Raw genomic sequence first — 15,064 nt, 5'->3', positions numbered from 1 at the left:
GTGCGGGGAGTGCCGGATGGACGGTGTGTCACCGTGTCACACCGGGGGTGTGCACACACCGTGTGTGCGTCCGCGGGGGGGTGCGGGGTCACCCCGGTTCGTGGGTGTGCGGGCGCGGTTGCGCCGATACCGGCCGCGCGCCGGGCTGCGGGCGCCGGTCCGTGCGGTGGTTACAGCCGGGTTACGGGTTCAGCGGGGTTCTCGGGTGGGCAGGACCGCCTCCCCGCTCCGCTCCGCTCCGACCGGAGCCGCGCCCGGCGCGGCGGGCGGCGCGCGCAGAGCCGGCAGTGCCCGCCCCGGTGCGGAGCCGCCCCGCCCCGCCCCGCCCCGCGCCGCCGCCGGGGCCCGGCACCGCCGCCGCCACCACCGGGCCCCGCTCCGCCGCCGCCGCTGGGTGAGTACCCGCCGCCATCCCGCCGGGACCGGCCACCGGCCACCCGCACCGCGGCCGGGGCACCGGCACGCACCGCCCGGCGCGGGGCGGGCCGCGGCTGCATCGCCCCCCCGGCGGGCCGGGCCGGGCCGAGCCGAGCTCCGCCGTACCCGTGCCCGTGCCCCCGCGGCGTTGCACAACCGCTGTAGGTGGGTGGTTGGGTGGGAGCCCCTCGGTGCCGCCCCCCGGTTGCGGGGTGTGGGTGTGCGCATGGCCCGCTCTTGTCTCGCAGCGCCTGTGCAGCCCCCGGTGTCACTCGTGTGCGCGTTTGCATGTGTGTGTGTGTCACCTTGTGCAGGGTGTGTTTCTGCGTGCGGTGTCCCTGTGCGTCCCCGTGTCCCCCCTGCAGGATGCCCCATGTCAGGTGCTCCGTGTTGGGTAGCCCAGCACCCGCTGCAGGAGTCCCCAGGGCCAGCCCAGCTTCCAGGGAGAAGCCGCTGGCCTGGGCCTTTCCCACACCACCAGGGAATTGCATCCAAAGCCATTAGCCTGGCTCGCCGCTAACCACATTGCTGCTGGGGCCGGTGCCACTGGCACCTGAGCCACCTTTTTAGAGTGTCAGGGGTGGGTGGCACTCAGCAAGCTGCTGTGCTGGGGGTGCAAAGCTTTGGCCACCCCAGTGCCTGTTAATTTTCCCAGAGAGAAATATATGGAGCATCGGACGAGGGCTGGGATGTGCATCCCTAAATCGTGTGGTTTCCAGCCGGCCTGTGAGATGCAAATTGTCTGGTCAGCGAGTGCCAGAGCTAAACTTAGGGCAATTACAGGAAAGTGTGGGCACATGGCAGTGTATTCCTACACCCCAAGGCTGGCCCTGGCGCTCTGGCACTGGGGGACCATGCCCACTGTCCCATCTCAGCTCCCATTGGGAAGCTGTGTTCCCACAGCACCTGCATCAGCCCTGGACTTTGCCCACTGACGAGCTGTGGCTCGGCCCTTCACCTTTGCCATGGGCTGGGCCACGCAGGGAGCCAGGCTGTGAATTTGGGGCCAGATAAGGGTGATGAGGGAGCTGTGCGCCCTGTGCTGAGGGGGCTGCAACCCACCTGACACCTCCAGCTGGTCATGGAACCATGTCCCACCTGGCAGCCCTGCCAAGATCCTGCCCCACTACCTCTGGGTCTACCCTGTAAGACACCTTGAGCTGTGTCATCCCCCAGCTTTGGGGCAAGTCAGGTGCTTGCACCCCATGCACCCTCCTGGCCTGGGGTGACCCCTCGTAACCAATCTGGGTCCCCTTTGCTGTTGGACATGGGGTTCCTGCAGCAGGAGGGCCTGAAATCCTGCTCTGGGGAGAGCCTGGTGGCACATCCTGGCTGTGACTCAGGTAGATCCGGGATTGTTTTCCTCTTGACACATTCCAGCATTGTCCATAAGGGAAGGCACTGCAGAGAGATTTGGAAACCCCCTAAATTTCCTTGTTCTGTGGAAAACTTGTGTCCAGCAAGGAGCCATCATGCAGGTCAGCTCCCATTTGCCCTGCATAGGAGCTGGCCTGGCTGCTCAGAATTGCTGCCAGCAGCTCCTGCTCCCTGGCACGGCATCATCCCTTCCTGGCTGGGCATAGCCAGGGCATGAGGTACCCCAACATGGTGTGCCCAAGGAGGGGACAGCCACCAGCTCCTGTGCCAAAGTGGTGTGGGAGCACAGCTCTACTGCTGCCAGCATCAGGGAGCAGAGCAGGGAGGGCAGGCGACCGTGAAACTTGCCGTGCAGGTCCCTGCACGGGAGCGTGTCGGACGAGATTGCGTCTCGAGGAGGGAAGGAGTGGCTGGGAGTTTCAGTGAACGCCTTCCTCCCTGCCTGGAACTCCCCGGCGCCCTGGCAGGGACACAGGGGCTCATGGCTGTGGTGGGGGGACATGGGGGACGGTGCATCCAGTGCCTGCTTGGGTGGCTCAGAGAGAGGACTTTTGGCTTGGGGAGCGTTGAGATGTGTCTCCCTTTCTGCCATCTGGCCCTTCCAAGGTGACGTCCTCATCTTTTGCCAGCCCAGTGTCACAGCAGCATCCTCGCGTGCGATCCCAGAGCGCAGCCGGCGCCGGCGGGTGCCTCTCCCTTCCCTGTCACGGCTCACGCCCGCCGCTGCCCCAAACACGCCTGGCCAAGGGGAGTCCCGGAGCAAGCCCGGGCTGAGTCAGGGAAGGCGCCTTGGGTCTGAATCAGAAGCGAGGAGACGCTCGGCAGCCACCTCCTGCTCACGGCATCGGGCTGCACCCATCCGTGGCGGGAGGCTTCTTGGGGAAAAGGGAGCAAACCACAATGGCATTCCACACGGGCTGGGGACATCGGTGCAGGGCGGATGCTACGGTCCTTTCCCCAGCCCACAGAAGTCCTGTCTCCCTGCCCCACTGCTGCCTATTGTGGCCCTGAGTGGGGCACACGTGGCTGCGGCAGTGGCCGCCAGTGCTGCCTGATTAGCGATGCGGCTGGGAACGCTGTTCCCCCTTTTTGTTGAGCGTACAAAGGCTGGGAGGCAGCCTGTGTGCCGGGAGAGAAACCACCGAGGACAAAGAGCGCGCTGGCCGCCTGTCTCCTGGCGCCGTGGCTCTAACCAGCACCTGCCTGGCGAGTGGCTCTGCTCCCAAGGGACCCCTCGGAAGGATCCCAGCAGCCCCCTCCCTGCCATGGGGTGAGCACTGGGTGCTCCCAGGGGTGCAGCCCTTTTGTACAGCTTCAGGGATGCCCAGGTAGCTGTGGTAGCAGTGGCACGTGTCACGCAGCGGGGACAGGAACAGGTGCAGGTTCTCTCCTTGCCATTGTCTGTGCTGAGGCCCTGGCACAGGGGAGCAGCCCCCAGGATGGCACAGCCATGGTGCCCTTTGTGACAGCATCTGCTGTGGGTCATGAGAAGGAGCTGTGCTGTCCCCTGGTTCAGGTCAGTGATCACCCCACAGCCAGCAGTCTGGGAGAGGAGAAATGAAGTGGGTTGTTTTCATGTGATTCGGGGCCTTGCCCTGCCCAGGTCCTGCCGTGGGTCTGAGTAAAGCCCCAGTTGCTGCAGGGAGGGCAGAGCAGCCAGAGCCGTAGGGCTGGGTGGTGTGGACACAACTGTGGCAGCCCTTCTGGCCTTGGCCAGGAGCCTTGCAGCTGCAAGCCTGACCTTGTCCCTCAGGCTGCTTCCCCTCACTGCCTCAGAGGTATCACACACCCAGAGCCAACACTGTGCCATGGCTTGCAGGGCTCTGTCCTCACCTGCCCTGTGGCCAGGCCTCTCCCGGGCACATGTGCTCCTGTCCCAGCCCCGAGGGGCAGCAAGGTTCAGGGAATTCCCTGCCATCCCTGTATGGCTTTGTCAAGGGGAAATCGGGTTTCCCTTGTCCCACTGGGTGTGTTCAAGGGCAGTGGAGACCATGTGCCCTTGCAGGGAGATGGTCCAGGCAGTGATGGTGATGCAGCATTGATGCTGTGCTGGAGCCAAGGTGCAGCTTGGCACAGCACAGCACATCCATGCACCCCAGGCAGAGCCTGCACTGCCACCGTGGGCAGCGCTACCCATCCCTGTGGCTGCCCAAACCTCATCCCCACACCCCTCGGAGAGCTCTAAAGCAGATGCTTCAAACGTGGGGAAGCTTTCCTGTTGTCCTTTGTGCTGAGGTTAAGTTCCTGTGCAGTTTCCTGCCCTGTTATATATAGCTGTCAGCCCGTCCACGGGCGCTGCCAGCCGCCTGCTCCACTTTGGAGTTGTTTATCCACAGCCCAAGCGCTCGATGAGGCTGGGGGGAGGGCTGCCAGTTACCCCAGGGGCAGAGGAATGCCATAGCACCCCATGCAGGGTGAGACTGTGGGTGCCCCCAGGCACGGGGTGTCCCCAGGCACTGGGTGCACATGGGGTTTTCCAGGAGGGAGCTGGGTTTTCTGCCCAGCCATGGTTTTCCCACTGGCACTGGGTGCTCCCCCCGCTCGGTGCGGGATGCCCAAATGAAAGAGCCACTGTTCCTGGAGGTCGGCAGCAGCGTCACGAGCCTCTGCGTCGCCCTGGCTAAAATTAGACACTTATCAGTGTTGGGAGGGATGTGATTTTACAGGTTCCTGTTTATTAGAGCAACCTTCGCTCCAGGCCGTGTTTCCGGCTCCTCCCTGGTGGGGACACTGCCCACGGCAGCCCCTGTGGTTTGTGGTGGCCAGAGCCAGGATGAGCAGCAGAAAGGCCTCTGTTTCCTCAACAAGGGGCTTTTGAACAGCAGGCAGGACGTTGGTGGCTGGATGGGATGGGGGTTTTACCCTGGGGAGTGTCCCTGCCAGCAGTAACTGCTGCAAAAGCCACCGGGATATTTTCTTCCCTGCCCACCCGTGCTGCTCCAAAAGAGCTCCTGAGCTGCTGAGGGTCTTGCCTGCAGTCAGCCCTAGTGCCAGGCACTGCCAGGCTTCTGGGCTTCTTTTTGGGGCAACGCTGGGGGTACAGGGCCTTCCTTCTTGCATCCCTGGGGCTTGATGCCCAGCCTGGGTGAGGACACATCGACTGGGGCAGTCTCAGCCCTGTGGTGCTGCAATCCCCAGGGAGAGTGGGAATACTGGAACATATTCAGCTCAGGGGCTGGGGGTGGCAGCTGGGGTGACCAGTGGGGTGGATGGAGGGGTGGCGGGTGGGTGTTGGACATGCTGCTCTCTGATGGCACCCTTCCTGTCTGTCCTTCTGCACAGGCGGCTGTGCCGTGATCGGCGCCCCAGCCCAGTGCCCTGCCGTGGGGGCAAGAGTGCCCCGAGCCCCCATCCACCATGTTCAACCTGATGAAGAAGGACAAAGAGAAGGATGGGGCCCGGAAGGAGAAGAAGAAGGAGAAAAAGGAACGAATGTCAGCAGCTGAACTCAAGAGCCTGGAGGAGATGAGCATGCGCCGGGGCTTCTTCAACCTCAACCGTGCCTCCAAGCGGGACTCCAAGACCCGCCTGGAGATCTCCAACCCCATCCCCATTAAAGTGGCCAGTGGCTCCGAGCTGCACCTCACAGATATTGACTCCGACAGCAACCGGGGCAGCGTCATCTTGGACTCGGGCCACCTCAGCACGGCCAGCTCCAGCGACGATCTCAAGGCGGACGATACCAACTTCAAGGGCTCGGTGCTGCAGCGGGCAGCCAAGTTTGGCTCCTTGGCCAAGCAGAACTCCCAGGTGATTGTCAAACGCTTCTCCTTCTCCCAGAAAAGCCGGGATGAGAGCACCTCAGAGACCTCCACGCCCTCTGAGCACTCGGCAGCCCCCTCCCCCCAGGTGGAGGTGCGCATGCTGGAGACCCCGCTCGACAAGCAGGGGGTTCCCCCCGGACAGCCCTGCACCCCTCCCGCCGCCTCCCTGCGCGCCAGGGTGCTGGAGCTCGTCGGCAAGAGGTTCCCCGCCGAGCTGCGGCTGCCAGCCCTGGTGCCCCCCCAGCCCCCCACCCCACGGCAGCTGGAGCTGCAGCGGCGCAACACCGGCGATTTCGGCTTCTCCCTGCGCCGCACCACCATGCTGGACCGGGGCCCCGACGGGCAGGTGTACCGGCGCGTCGTGCACTTCGCCGAGCCCGGAGCCGGCACCAAAGACTTGGCCTTGGGCTTGGTGCCGGGCGACCGGCTGGTGGAGATCAACGGGCGGAACGTGGAGAACAAATCCCGGGATGAGATCGTGGAGATGATCCGGCAGTCGGGGGAGACGGTGCAGCTGAAGGTGCAGCCCATCCTGGAGCTGAGCGAGCTGAGCCGCTGCTGGCTGCGGGGCGGCCAGGGGACACGCCGTGCTGCCTGGGATGTGAGTAACGCCGTCCCCGCTGCGGGCACTGCTGGGCCTGGGTTCTGCCAGCACCAGCGTCCTCGCGGGGGTGTTTGGGTTGGCAGGGGCCGTGGGAAACAGCGGGTGCTGGGAATGCTCCAGCCAGGAGTGATGCACAGGGAGGAGTGAGAGGCTGTGATGCATCAGGTCTTGCAAATCACCGCTGGTGGGTTTTGCTGCCCAAGGTGCTCAGGGTGCTGTTGGGTTGGGTTTTCCTCCTGCCTGCTGGGCAGGAGAGCCCAGCTCTGTGTTGCCTGTGGAAAGTCTATCCCCATCTCTTTGCTGACGGAGCACAGTCCAGCTGAGAAGGGAGCTTTGCTCGTCACTGCCAGGAAATTCCAAAGGCTACTTTGCAGAAGGACGCTGCCTGCTCCACTGCCCACGCTGGCGTCCCCCACTGGGATCCTCCCCAGGGACTGGGGCAGGCACACAGTGTGCCAGGGGCCGGGAGCTGCTGCCGGCATACGCGGCTGCTGCTGCTGCTGCTGTATAAATAGAAACTTAATGGCTGGGTGACCCACATCCCTCACGCCTGCTGCCCGGCACTGCTGACCCTGCCAGCGTCCTGGCCAGCTGGCCCCCCAGCAGAGCCCCCCAAACGCCAGCATCCTGCAGGGCTGGACCCCTCCATGGTGGCAGGGGGTGCAGCAGTGTTGTTTAGCATATAACTGGACTTGTTTAGTGTATTTTTAAGCCTTCATTGGGGGAGGAGGATGCCTGTGCTTGCAGAGCAGGTTGCCTGCAATGGGGAGAGCCACACTGTGCATGGCGAGGCCCTGTTCCTTTGGGATGGTGGCCAGGATGGAGTGAGGGTGACCACGGGGCTCCATGTGCTTGCTCCTGGAGCAGATGCCGGCACTGCGGGGTGGAGTCTGCGCCAAGCCAGAGCGGTGGCTTTCCCGCAGCTCCTCCCCGAGCCCTGCAGGCGTCACCGGGCTCTGCTGCCTGGATAACCCCTGGTGGCACAACCCTGTGTGGACGCGGGGCACGGCTGTGACCGTGTCGCAGCGCCTTGGCACGGAGGCAGGTGTGGGTTGGATGTCGGCACACAGGGGGCCAGCGAGGTGCCTGTGCCTTCCAGGAGCGCCGGGATGGGCTGGGAAGAGGGAGAGGAGACGCCGGTGCCCTTGGGCTGCATGGGAGAGGCTGCAACGTGCAGCCTTGTGCCGGAACATGGTGTGGTTTGACAGCATCAGCCGGTGGGAGCTGGCCAGTGGACCGGCACAGGATGCCTCCTCCTCCTGCGTGGTGCACCAGGGTGACACGCTGTGGCTTTGCCAGTGCTAGGGAGCCCAGACTGGGGTGCTGGGTGCAGCTGGGGGTCCCTCACACAAGGTGCTGGCACACAGGGAGGCTCAGCTCTCCCCCAGGCCCCACTAAGCTCCCTGGAATGTTTCTGGTCCTAATTTAAATAGAAATGATCTTTTTTGAAACAGGAAATTATAGACATATTTTGGGTTGTTGCTCTGGAAGCCCCTCCCTGGCTGGAGCGGGATGGTGCTGGGCTCTGTGTGCACCATGGGGGGTTTAACCCCCTCACTGGGTCTGTGCTGAGTCACCCTTGTCCCCACAGACCTGGCTGGGCAGTGCCAGCCCCTGCTGCATCTTGGGGGGCTGTCAGTGCTGTGGGGTGACGGGGGACAGCCAGTGGCACAGCGTGGCCGGGCATTGGGGCTGGGGTGAAACCCCCTCTGTGTCCCAGCCTTGCTCCCAGTGTGGGGCAGCTGGGTTGGCTCAGCTCCACACTTGTATTTATTTATTTACCGGCTAAATTCCTCAGGCAGGGCCCAGGCGTGCGCTGGCCCAGCAGAAATATTCCAGAAACGCCTCTGACCACTCCGGTGCTTCAGCAGGGCCGCAGGCGTCCGGTGGCTGTGCTGGCCCACCTTGTGCCACTGTCCACGGGCACACGGGTCCCTGCAGGTCACTGTCCCCAGGGTGCAAGGCCACTGTGCCATGGCATGGCTGGGCTCCCCGTGTCCCACCAGGGTGGGATTGTGGGACTCTCATCGTGTCAGGGGCACTTCTATCATTTTTCCGTGCTTGGCAAGTTCTTGGTTTGGCTCCTTTTCTGCTCTCACTGAGGGGTTGGTGCTGCTGCAGTGTCCCAGTGTGGGGGGGTCTTGGGAGGGGGCTTGTATCCACTGGGCTCAGCCATGGGCCACTGTGTGTCTGCTGAATTTCCTGGAATTTAGGAATGAGAGAAATATGCTGGCCAGGCAGAAATGCTGCAGTCGCCAAACAGCTGGGCTGGGCATCCCAGTGGAGGTAGCCTGTGCTACCTGGGGACACCCATGTCACTGCAGTCACTCTCTGCTGTGTTATGCCAGCCCTGCCAAGGGTGTTTGATGTGGCCTGTCCCTTGTGCAGTGGGGTGTGCCAGGCTGGGACCCCCTGCTTCCTCTGGGAATGTTTTTTTTTGTCAAGACACAACTGTCTCCCTTCGGTTGGGCAGGGACCTGCTCAGCTGCCAGCTGGGGTCCCAGTGTGCCATGCCTGTGTCACCGCTGCTCCTCCATGCCACCAGCATGCCTGGCTGCCACCAAATCCTCCCAGCAGCCCCCGCACGGGGAAGCCCCTGACCCTCATCCCCTTGTCCGCTGCCCCACTCCCACTCTTTCCAGGGACACCTTGGACTTCCAGAGGCAGCTTTTACATGAAAACATCTTTACCGTGGGTTGCTAGAGTGTTATCTGTCCCCAGTAACATTTTGGGGGGATCTTGTGTTCATGGGAAAGCCAGAGAAGGAGCAAGAAGTGTCAGGGTTGCACCGCCTGGCACGACACCAGGCACCCCGGGGCGTGGATTGTGCACCCCCATCCTCTGAGGCACAGAGCCCTCCCTGGCCCCCCCAGCTCTTGGCTTGGGGGTGTCTCTCCCACTCGCTCCGGGCGGCCGGCGGCCGGGCAGTTCCCCCCGCGGCGGAGCCCACATCACTTCCTCTGGCAGCGGTGACGGTGACGGTGGTGGTGGCGAGGCCCCACTGCCCGCGTGTCCCCCCCCCTCCAGCTCTCCCTCCGGCTGCTGCTGCGCCGGCGGGGCCCTCGCATTCCTGGGCTATTTTTAGGGTGGCCCTATCAGCCCAGCTGTCCCACTGCCGGCTGCCGCCCCACTAGTGCCTCTCCCGTGCGGTGCCGCGCTCGCCCCGGCGGAAACCGTTCTCCTGGCTCCCTCCGGTAAGGTGGGGACCACGGCGTGGCCAGCACGGCTTGGGGGAGCACGAGGGGGGTACGTGGGAGACAGTCCTGGTGCTGGGATCGGGGATTGCGAGGCTGAACCCACCCCTGGGGCGCTTTGGGGCTGTTTGTTGTGGGGACCTCATGGCTGGTGCTCTCTGGAGACCTTTGTGGCAGTGCGAGGCTACTTGGAAGTGGGAGCGCTGTGGGCAGAGGGTTTGGGGGTTCTAACCCACAGGTGGGTTTGTCTCCAGACCCCCGTGCTCAGCCTGTGCATTTCACACCATGGTGACAATTTGGGGGGACAGGGGACGCCTCAGGGATGTGCTCCCAGACTGCTGGGTTGCTTTGGTGGCCAGGTGCTCCCCTGTGCCACACCTGGCCCTGAGAGGGGGCTTCTCCCCAGTGGCCCCAGGCACAACCTGGGGTTGGAGAGTGGGTGCCATCCAGGGCAGCAGGTCCCACCAGAGCTGCCTGACTGCTGGCATGGGGTCAGGCTCAGAATAAACCCAGGCTGTCAGGGCAAGCAGGGAGCTGGGGCAGAAAATATCCCTTCCCTCACCCTGGCATTTGCTTAGCACAGCGGGCTGGCCTGCTCGGGGGAGTGGGGCCACAGTCCTGCAGCCTGACTAAAGGGGTTTTTTTTACACAGTGAGTTTTGCTGGGTCTCAGACTGGTCACCTGTCTGTCCCCAGAGCCCCTCCTGTGGGCACTGTTTGTATGCTGAGCAGGTCCAGGTGGGCTCAGACGCCCATTCCTGAGGATCCCAGGTGGGGAAGGGCACGTGCCTGTACCCCGTGCCGTGTTTGGCATTCTGTGTGCTGTCCCAGTCGGTCTCACCTCTCCCTCTCTCCCCAGCCAGGGCTGCGGCTCCATGAGACATCACCATGGCGTTCTCATCCCGGTTTGCGTTCTGGGAGCAGAAGGGAAGTCTCTCTTGCATGTTTGCCTGCGCCCCATGTTTGGGTCACGCTGCTGACCAGCTCCCCCAGTTTGCCCAGTGCTGGCACCATGTTTGGAGCAGCACTCCCAGCCTCACTGTGCTGCCCTGACAGGGGCTGTGCTGGGCGATGGGGAGCTTGGTGTTGTCACCAGCACAGCCATGCATGTGATCACTAACACCATCACTAACGGCTTTGCGAGTGTCTGGCGCAGCCCCTAACACAGTGTGAGCCACCCCAGTGCCACCTGCCACCCAGGAGCTGCTGCGTGGTGGCGAGTCGGGGTGTGCTGCCCACAGGATGCACCACACGCTGCCACTGCAGTGTCACAGCCGGGCCCTGGCACTCAGAGGCACAGCTCAGGGCAGGGTTTGGCTGCCCACCCCCCAGAGGCCCCTGGTTTCCCCGGGTCAGCAGGGATCTGGCATGTCCCACGTGTGGCTGCCGCAGAGATTAACTGGTGACACTTAAAACGTGCTGTGACACCGGGGGGGTGACGTGTAGAATGACAGAATCCTGCAGGAGGGGTGGTGGGACTCTGAACCACCTCCCTCACTGGCTGCACATGATGAGAGGGCCCAGGCCAGGCGGGCAGAGCATGTACCTCTCCCACCTTTGGGGTTTGCTATAACTAGGGTGCATCTCTGTGCTTCACTCCCGTATTTTTGGCTGATGGGAAGCCTGGAAGGACACACGTCCTTGTCCCTGCAGTGGGCTGCAAATTTGGGCTGGCATGGATTGATGGTCCCAGGAGGTTTTCTGGCAGCAAGGCCCCCACAGTGGGCTGAAACATGCTCCTCTTGTTTGTCTGACCCTCAGGTCAAGGACGAGGACAAATCTTTAGCTGTGAAAAGACCCGTGAAGGAGGACGGGGCTGTAAGTGTCACAGGGCACGGGCAGGGTGGAGCTTTTGGGGATGGGGCTTGTCCTTGGTGGGAACAGCCCCTCTGACAGGGCCTGGGGACACCATGCAGGGTCATGGGCTTAGTGATGCCCCGAGCACTGAGTTTCACCCCTGTGCTGTCAGTCTGAGGGTTGAATGGTCACTGTTTGTGGGACAGGGAGGTCACCGCTGCTCCCTGCCCTGGGATCCACTGTGGGGCTGTAGGTTGGTGGGAAGGATGCTGTATTTGGCCAGGAGCTGTGCTCCATGGCAGGGCAGAGCCCTGGGCACCATCACGTCCCAAACAGCAGTGGAGGCTGGACCTCCACTCACACCGCTGTCATTGTGGCTGCAGTCAGAGAGCCCGAAGGATGCAGCATCTGCACCGCCGAAAGCTGAGCCCCCGAAAGCTGAGCCCCCAAAACCTGAGCCTGTGAAGAGCCCTGAACCCGTGAAGAGCCCCGAGCCACCTCCTGGGAGAGGGAAGAGCCCCGAGCCGGTGCTGAACGGGGCAGCTGAGAATGGGCTGGAGGGCCCAGCCGCCGAGGCACAGGGAGAGGATGGCCAGGGCCTGTCCCGCCGCAAGGTGGTCCGGGTGGTGCGCAAGGTGGTCCGCAAAGTTCTGCCAGGGGAGGACGCTGGCAGTGCCAAGGAGCCAGGCCGAGATGCCAAGTCTCCTGAGCCAGTACCACCCCCAAGGAAGGAGGAAACAGGCCGTAGTGCTGTCCCAGCTCCCCCAGCCCCGCCACCTCCCCGCACTGTGGTGCCTTCAGCCCCTGCCAAGCCGGAACCCAAGGATGAGATCTCGGAGGGGCTCAAAACCCTCATGGCAAAGGGCAAAACCAAGGAGCACCGGCCGCGGCTCCGGCCGGGGGACAGGCAGGAGAAGTCCCGTGAGCCGGCTGGTGGGGACGCAAAGCTGTCCCCATCCCCGGGCGCTGAAGCCAAGCCAGAGCCACCAGTGCAGCTTTCAGGAGGGAAAGCGGAGCCGGCAAAGGCATCTGCTCTGAAACCCACGGCCCTGGAGAGGCACAAGGTACCGGTGTGTGCACGGCAGGGGATGCTCTGACCCGGCAGCGGGTTGTGCCTCCAGTGCAGCATGGTGTGAGCTCACCTGCATGGTTTGCAGTGGTTTTGAGATGTGTGGTGTGGGTGGGAGTCACCTTTTTGGGGCAGTCGTGTGTGCTGTGGCCACTCCATCATGCTGCCCCTTGTCTCCCCTCCATTTCATGTGGAGAAGAAGCTGCAGACCAGCGAGAAGCGGCCGACCCCTGTGAAAAATGCCCCGGCTGCCCCTCAGCAGGTGTGTAGGAGTGGTGACCCAGGTCCTTGGACACTGTGGGTACGCACTGATACCCAGCTGTGCCTTCACCCTGGGATCCGCCCCAAGCACTGATGGGCTGCAGGGCTGGGAAAGCCTTTGCAATGGCCCTGCTGGTGCCCATGTGCCAGGGCTGTGAGGGCTGTGGAGCAGCTGGCCTGGAGCTAATGGTGCTCTGCCTCTAGGCTGCCCCTGGCCCTGCTTCCCCTGGCCCCGCGTCCGTGCTGAGCCCATCTGAGGAGGCGCAGCTCCGGCTGGAGAGGATCTTCACCACTTCTGTAATTCCAGAGGTGTTGGTGCTTGCGTGTCACCTTCCCAGGGATGGGGAGGCATGGGCAGCGTGTGGCTGCCCCAGACGTGCCATGTGCTCTGCACACAGTGACTCTACCCCTGCCAACCCCATGATCCACCTGTGGGTGACACTGGCAGCAGGGAACCGATGACCAGGGCTGTTGGTGGGCTTGGGGATCATTGTCTGGACTAATGTGCTGGGGATGGGGATGGGGAACTGCCTGTATCCCTGTAGGGGCCCAGGCACACTGTGGTGGCTGGGATGGATGATGTCCTGGTGGTGCTGTGTGATCATGGCCACGCTGGGGCCCCGTGGCTTGTCAGGGTGCTGCTTCTGCTCTCTGCCTCTCACCCCCTCTCTTCTTTCTCTCCTCCTTCCTTGCTGCCGTTAGCTGGACCCCGCCGCCTCCGCCTCGGCACCCAGCCAGGTACTGTACCCCCGTCCTCAGGAGCCCTCTGCCTCCACCAGCGACCCCCCGCCATCCTCTGTCTGCCGCTGGGCTGGCGTCTGCGCCCGCGCCTCGTGCTGGAGTGTAAGGCTTTCCCCATCCCACCCTGCTCCGTGGGCTGCCATGGGGCCGGCGGGTGCCGGGGCAGCCAGGGCTGGGTGCCTCTCCCCTCCCCAGCGAGGTCATGCCGGGAAGCCAGACGTGCCAGGAGGATGCCCTCAGTGGAGGTGGCACAACTGGGGCGGGCAGGGATGTGGAGCAGGGTGTGAAGGGGCAGAGTGCTGCCATAGAAAGGATGCATGGCTCATGCCAAAGCAGCTGTGGCACGTGGTGCTGGCAGAGCTCAGAGCGGGGTCAGTGGAGTGACCCCCAGCCCCCAGGCTTTGGCAGCACGGCCTCGTGGCCAGTGTCCTTCCCAGCTGTCTGTCCAGCACTGCACTGGACTTGCCACCCTGCTGACCACAGTGGTGGCTGTGGCACGAGGAGCACCCGCAGGGTTTGGCACAGCGGTGCTTTGCCCCCGCTCTCTCCCCTTCCCCTCTTTCCGTGCTGTGTGCGGGGCAGGGCTGAGCCCTTCTCGCCTTCACCGCCGTCTCTCGGCCTCGCCAGGGTCCAGCGGACGATGCGCCGGCAGCTCCCCTTGGCCCCGTCCCTGCTGCAGCTCAGGTTTGGCTTTGGAGCTCGTCCTGCTCTCCTTGTGCCAGGGACATCCCCGCTGTGCTGGCCACCAGCCTGGCATTTCCCATGTCAGAGTCCTGTGCCATGTCCTGTATCCCTCCATTATGTGCCTCAGTGTGTCCTGTGTCCCTACAGCATGTCCCTGCAGCATGTCCCATGCCCCCGTAGCATGTCTGGTGTCCCTGCATCCTGACATGTGGCTGGTCTCAGGGCTGTTGTTTGGGAGCTTGGCCCCTCCAGGCTCACCCGAGGTGGCCGTAGTGAATGTGCCTGTGGGTCACTGTGTCTTTATGTCTGCCCCAAGCTGTGGCAGGGTCCTGGTGGTCTCTGCAGCCCTGCGCCCACTGGGGTCCCCAGCGGGCAAACTGGAGACATGTGCTGGGAGGGCTTGTGGCTTGTGGAGGTGGTCTGGCTGTCCAGCACATGGCCCTGTGGCCAGTCAGCCCTGCTCCCTCCAGCCCCAGGGATGAGGGGAGGGGGTGAGGCAGGGCAGAGGGCAGGTGACCACAGCCTCTCCACATCTGCTGTCCCACAGGCCAAGACAGAGGAGCAGATAGCAGCTGAGGAGGCCTGGTACGAGACCGAGAAGGTGTGGCTGGTGCACAGGGATGGCTTCTCCTTGGGTGAGCCAGGGGCACTGCTGGGACACAGCACCCCGTCCTTCCTGTGGCACAGCGAGCCCCCCTGACCCCACTGCGGTGTCCCTGGGGGCTGCCAGCACGCAGCACGGCCCCTCTGAGTGCCCTGTGCCCCTCACAGGCAGCCAGCTGCGGCCGGAGGCGGGCAGTCCCCTGCCCGAGGGCAAAGTGAAGGTGAAACTGGACCACGATGGAGCCGTCCTGGAGGTGGAGGAGGACGACGTGGAGAAGGTAGGGCTGTGGGGCGGGGGCTGGTGGGGCAGATCCCCATTCCCCACCTGACCCGCCCCATCTCAACCTTGCTGCCAGGCAAACCCCCCGTCCTGCGACCGTGTGGAGGACCTCGCCAGCCTCCTCTACCTCAACGAGTCCAGCACGCTGCACACGCTGCGCCAGCGCTACGGCGGCAACCTCCTGCACACCTACGCCGGGCCCACCATGGTCATCATCAACCCGCTGAGCTCCCCCTCCATGTACTCTGAGAAGGTGATGCAGCTGTGGGGGGAC

General features: G+C 63.6%; 1 protein-coding gene across 18 annotated transcripts in view; it reads left to right on the top strand.

The window, feature by feature from the left end:
• Positions 1-328: 328 nt before the first annotated feature.
• Positions 329-15,064, top strand: part of LOC128797961 (unconventional myosin-XVIIIa-like) — a 36,635-nt gene continuing 21,899 nt past the window's right edge. For 2 of the 18 annotated variants that reach the window (XM_053960958.1, XM_053960956.1), the window contains exons 1-11: positions 329-394; positions 5,077-6,159; positions 11,117-11,173; positions 11,536-12,216; positions 12,421-12,483; positions 12,687-12,791; positions 13,185-13,220; positions 13,851-13,907; positions 14,455-14,542; positions 14,679-14,788; positions 14,867-15,043. In XM_053960958.1, the coding sequence (XP_053816933.1) occupies positions 5,152-6,159; positions 11,117-11,173; positions 11,536-12,216; positions 12,421-12,483; positions 12,687-12,791; positions 13,185-13,220; positions 13,851-13,907; positions 14,455-14,542; positions 14,679-14,788; positions 14,867-15,043 (2,382 nt within the window). In that variant the 5' untranslated portion in view covers positions 329-394; positions 5,077-5,151. Of the gene's footprint in view, positions 395-5,076; positions 6,160-11,116; positions 11,174-11,535; positions 12,217-12,420; positions 12,484-12,686; positions 12,792-13,184; positions 13,326-13,850; positions 13,908-14,454; positions 14,543-14,678; positions 14,789-14,866; positions 15,044-15,064 lie in introns of all 18 variants that reach the window. The other 16 variants (XM_053960974.1, XM_053960972.1, XM_053960975.1 and 13 more) reach the window with 14 other exon arrangements.

Source organism: Vidua chalybeata, chromosome 20 (genome assembly GCF_026979565.1).
Source record: "Vidua chalybeata isolate OUT-0048 chromosome 20, bVidCha1 merged haplotype, whole genome shotgun sequence".
NCBI classification, from domain to species: domain Eukaryota; kingdom Metazoa; phylum Chordata; class Aves; order Passeriformes; family Viduidae; genus Vidua; species Vidua chalybeata.
The sequence above is the reverse complement of the archived record's forward strand: the minus strand, read 5'-3'. Positions and strand labels throughout refer to the sequence as shown.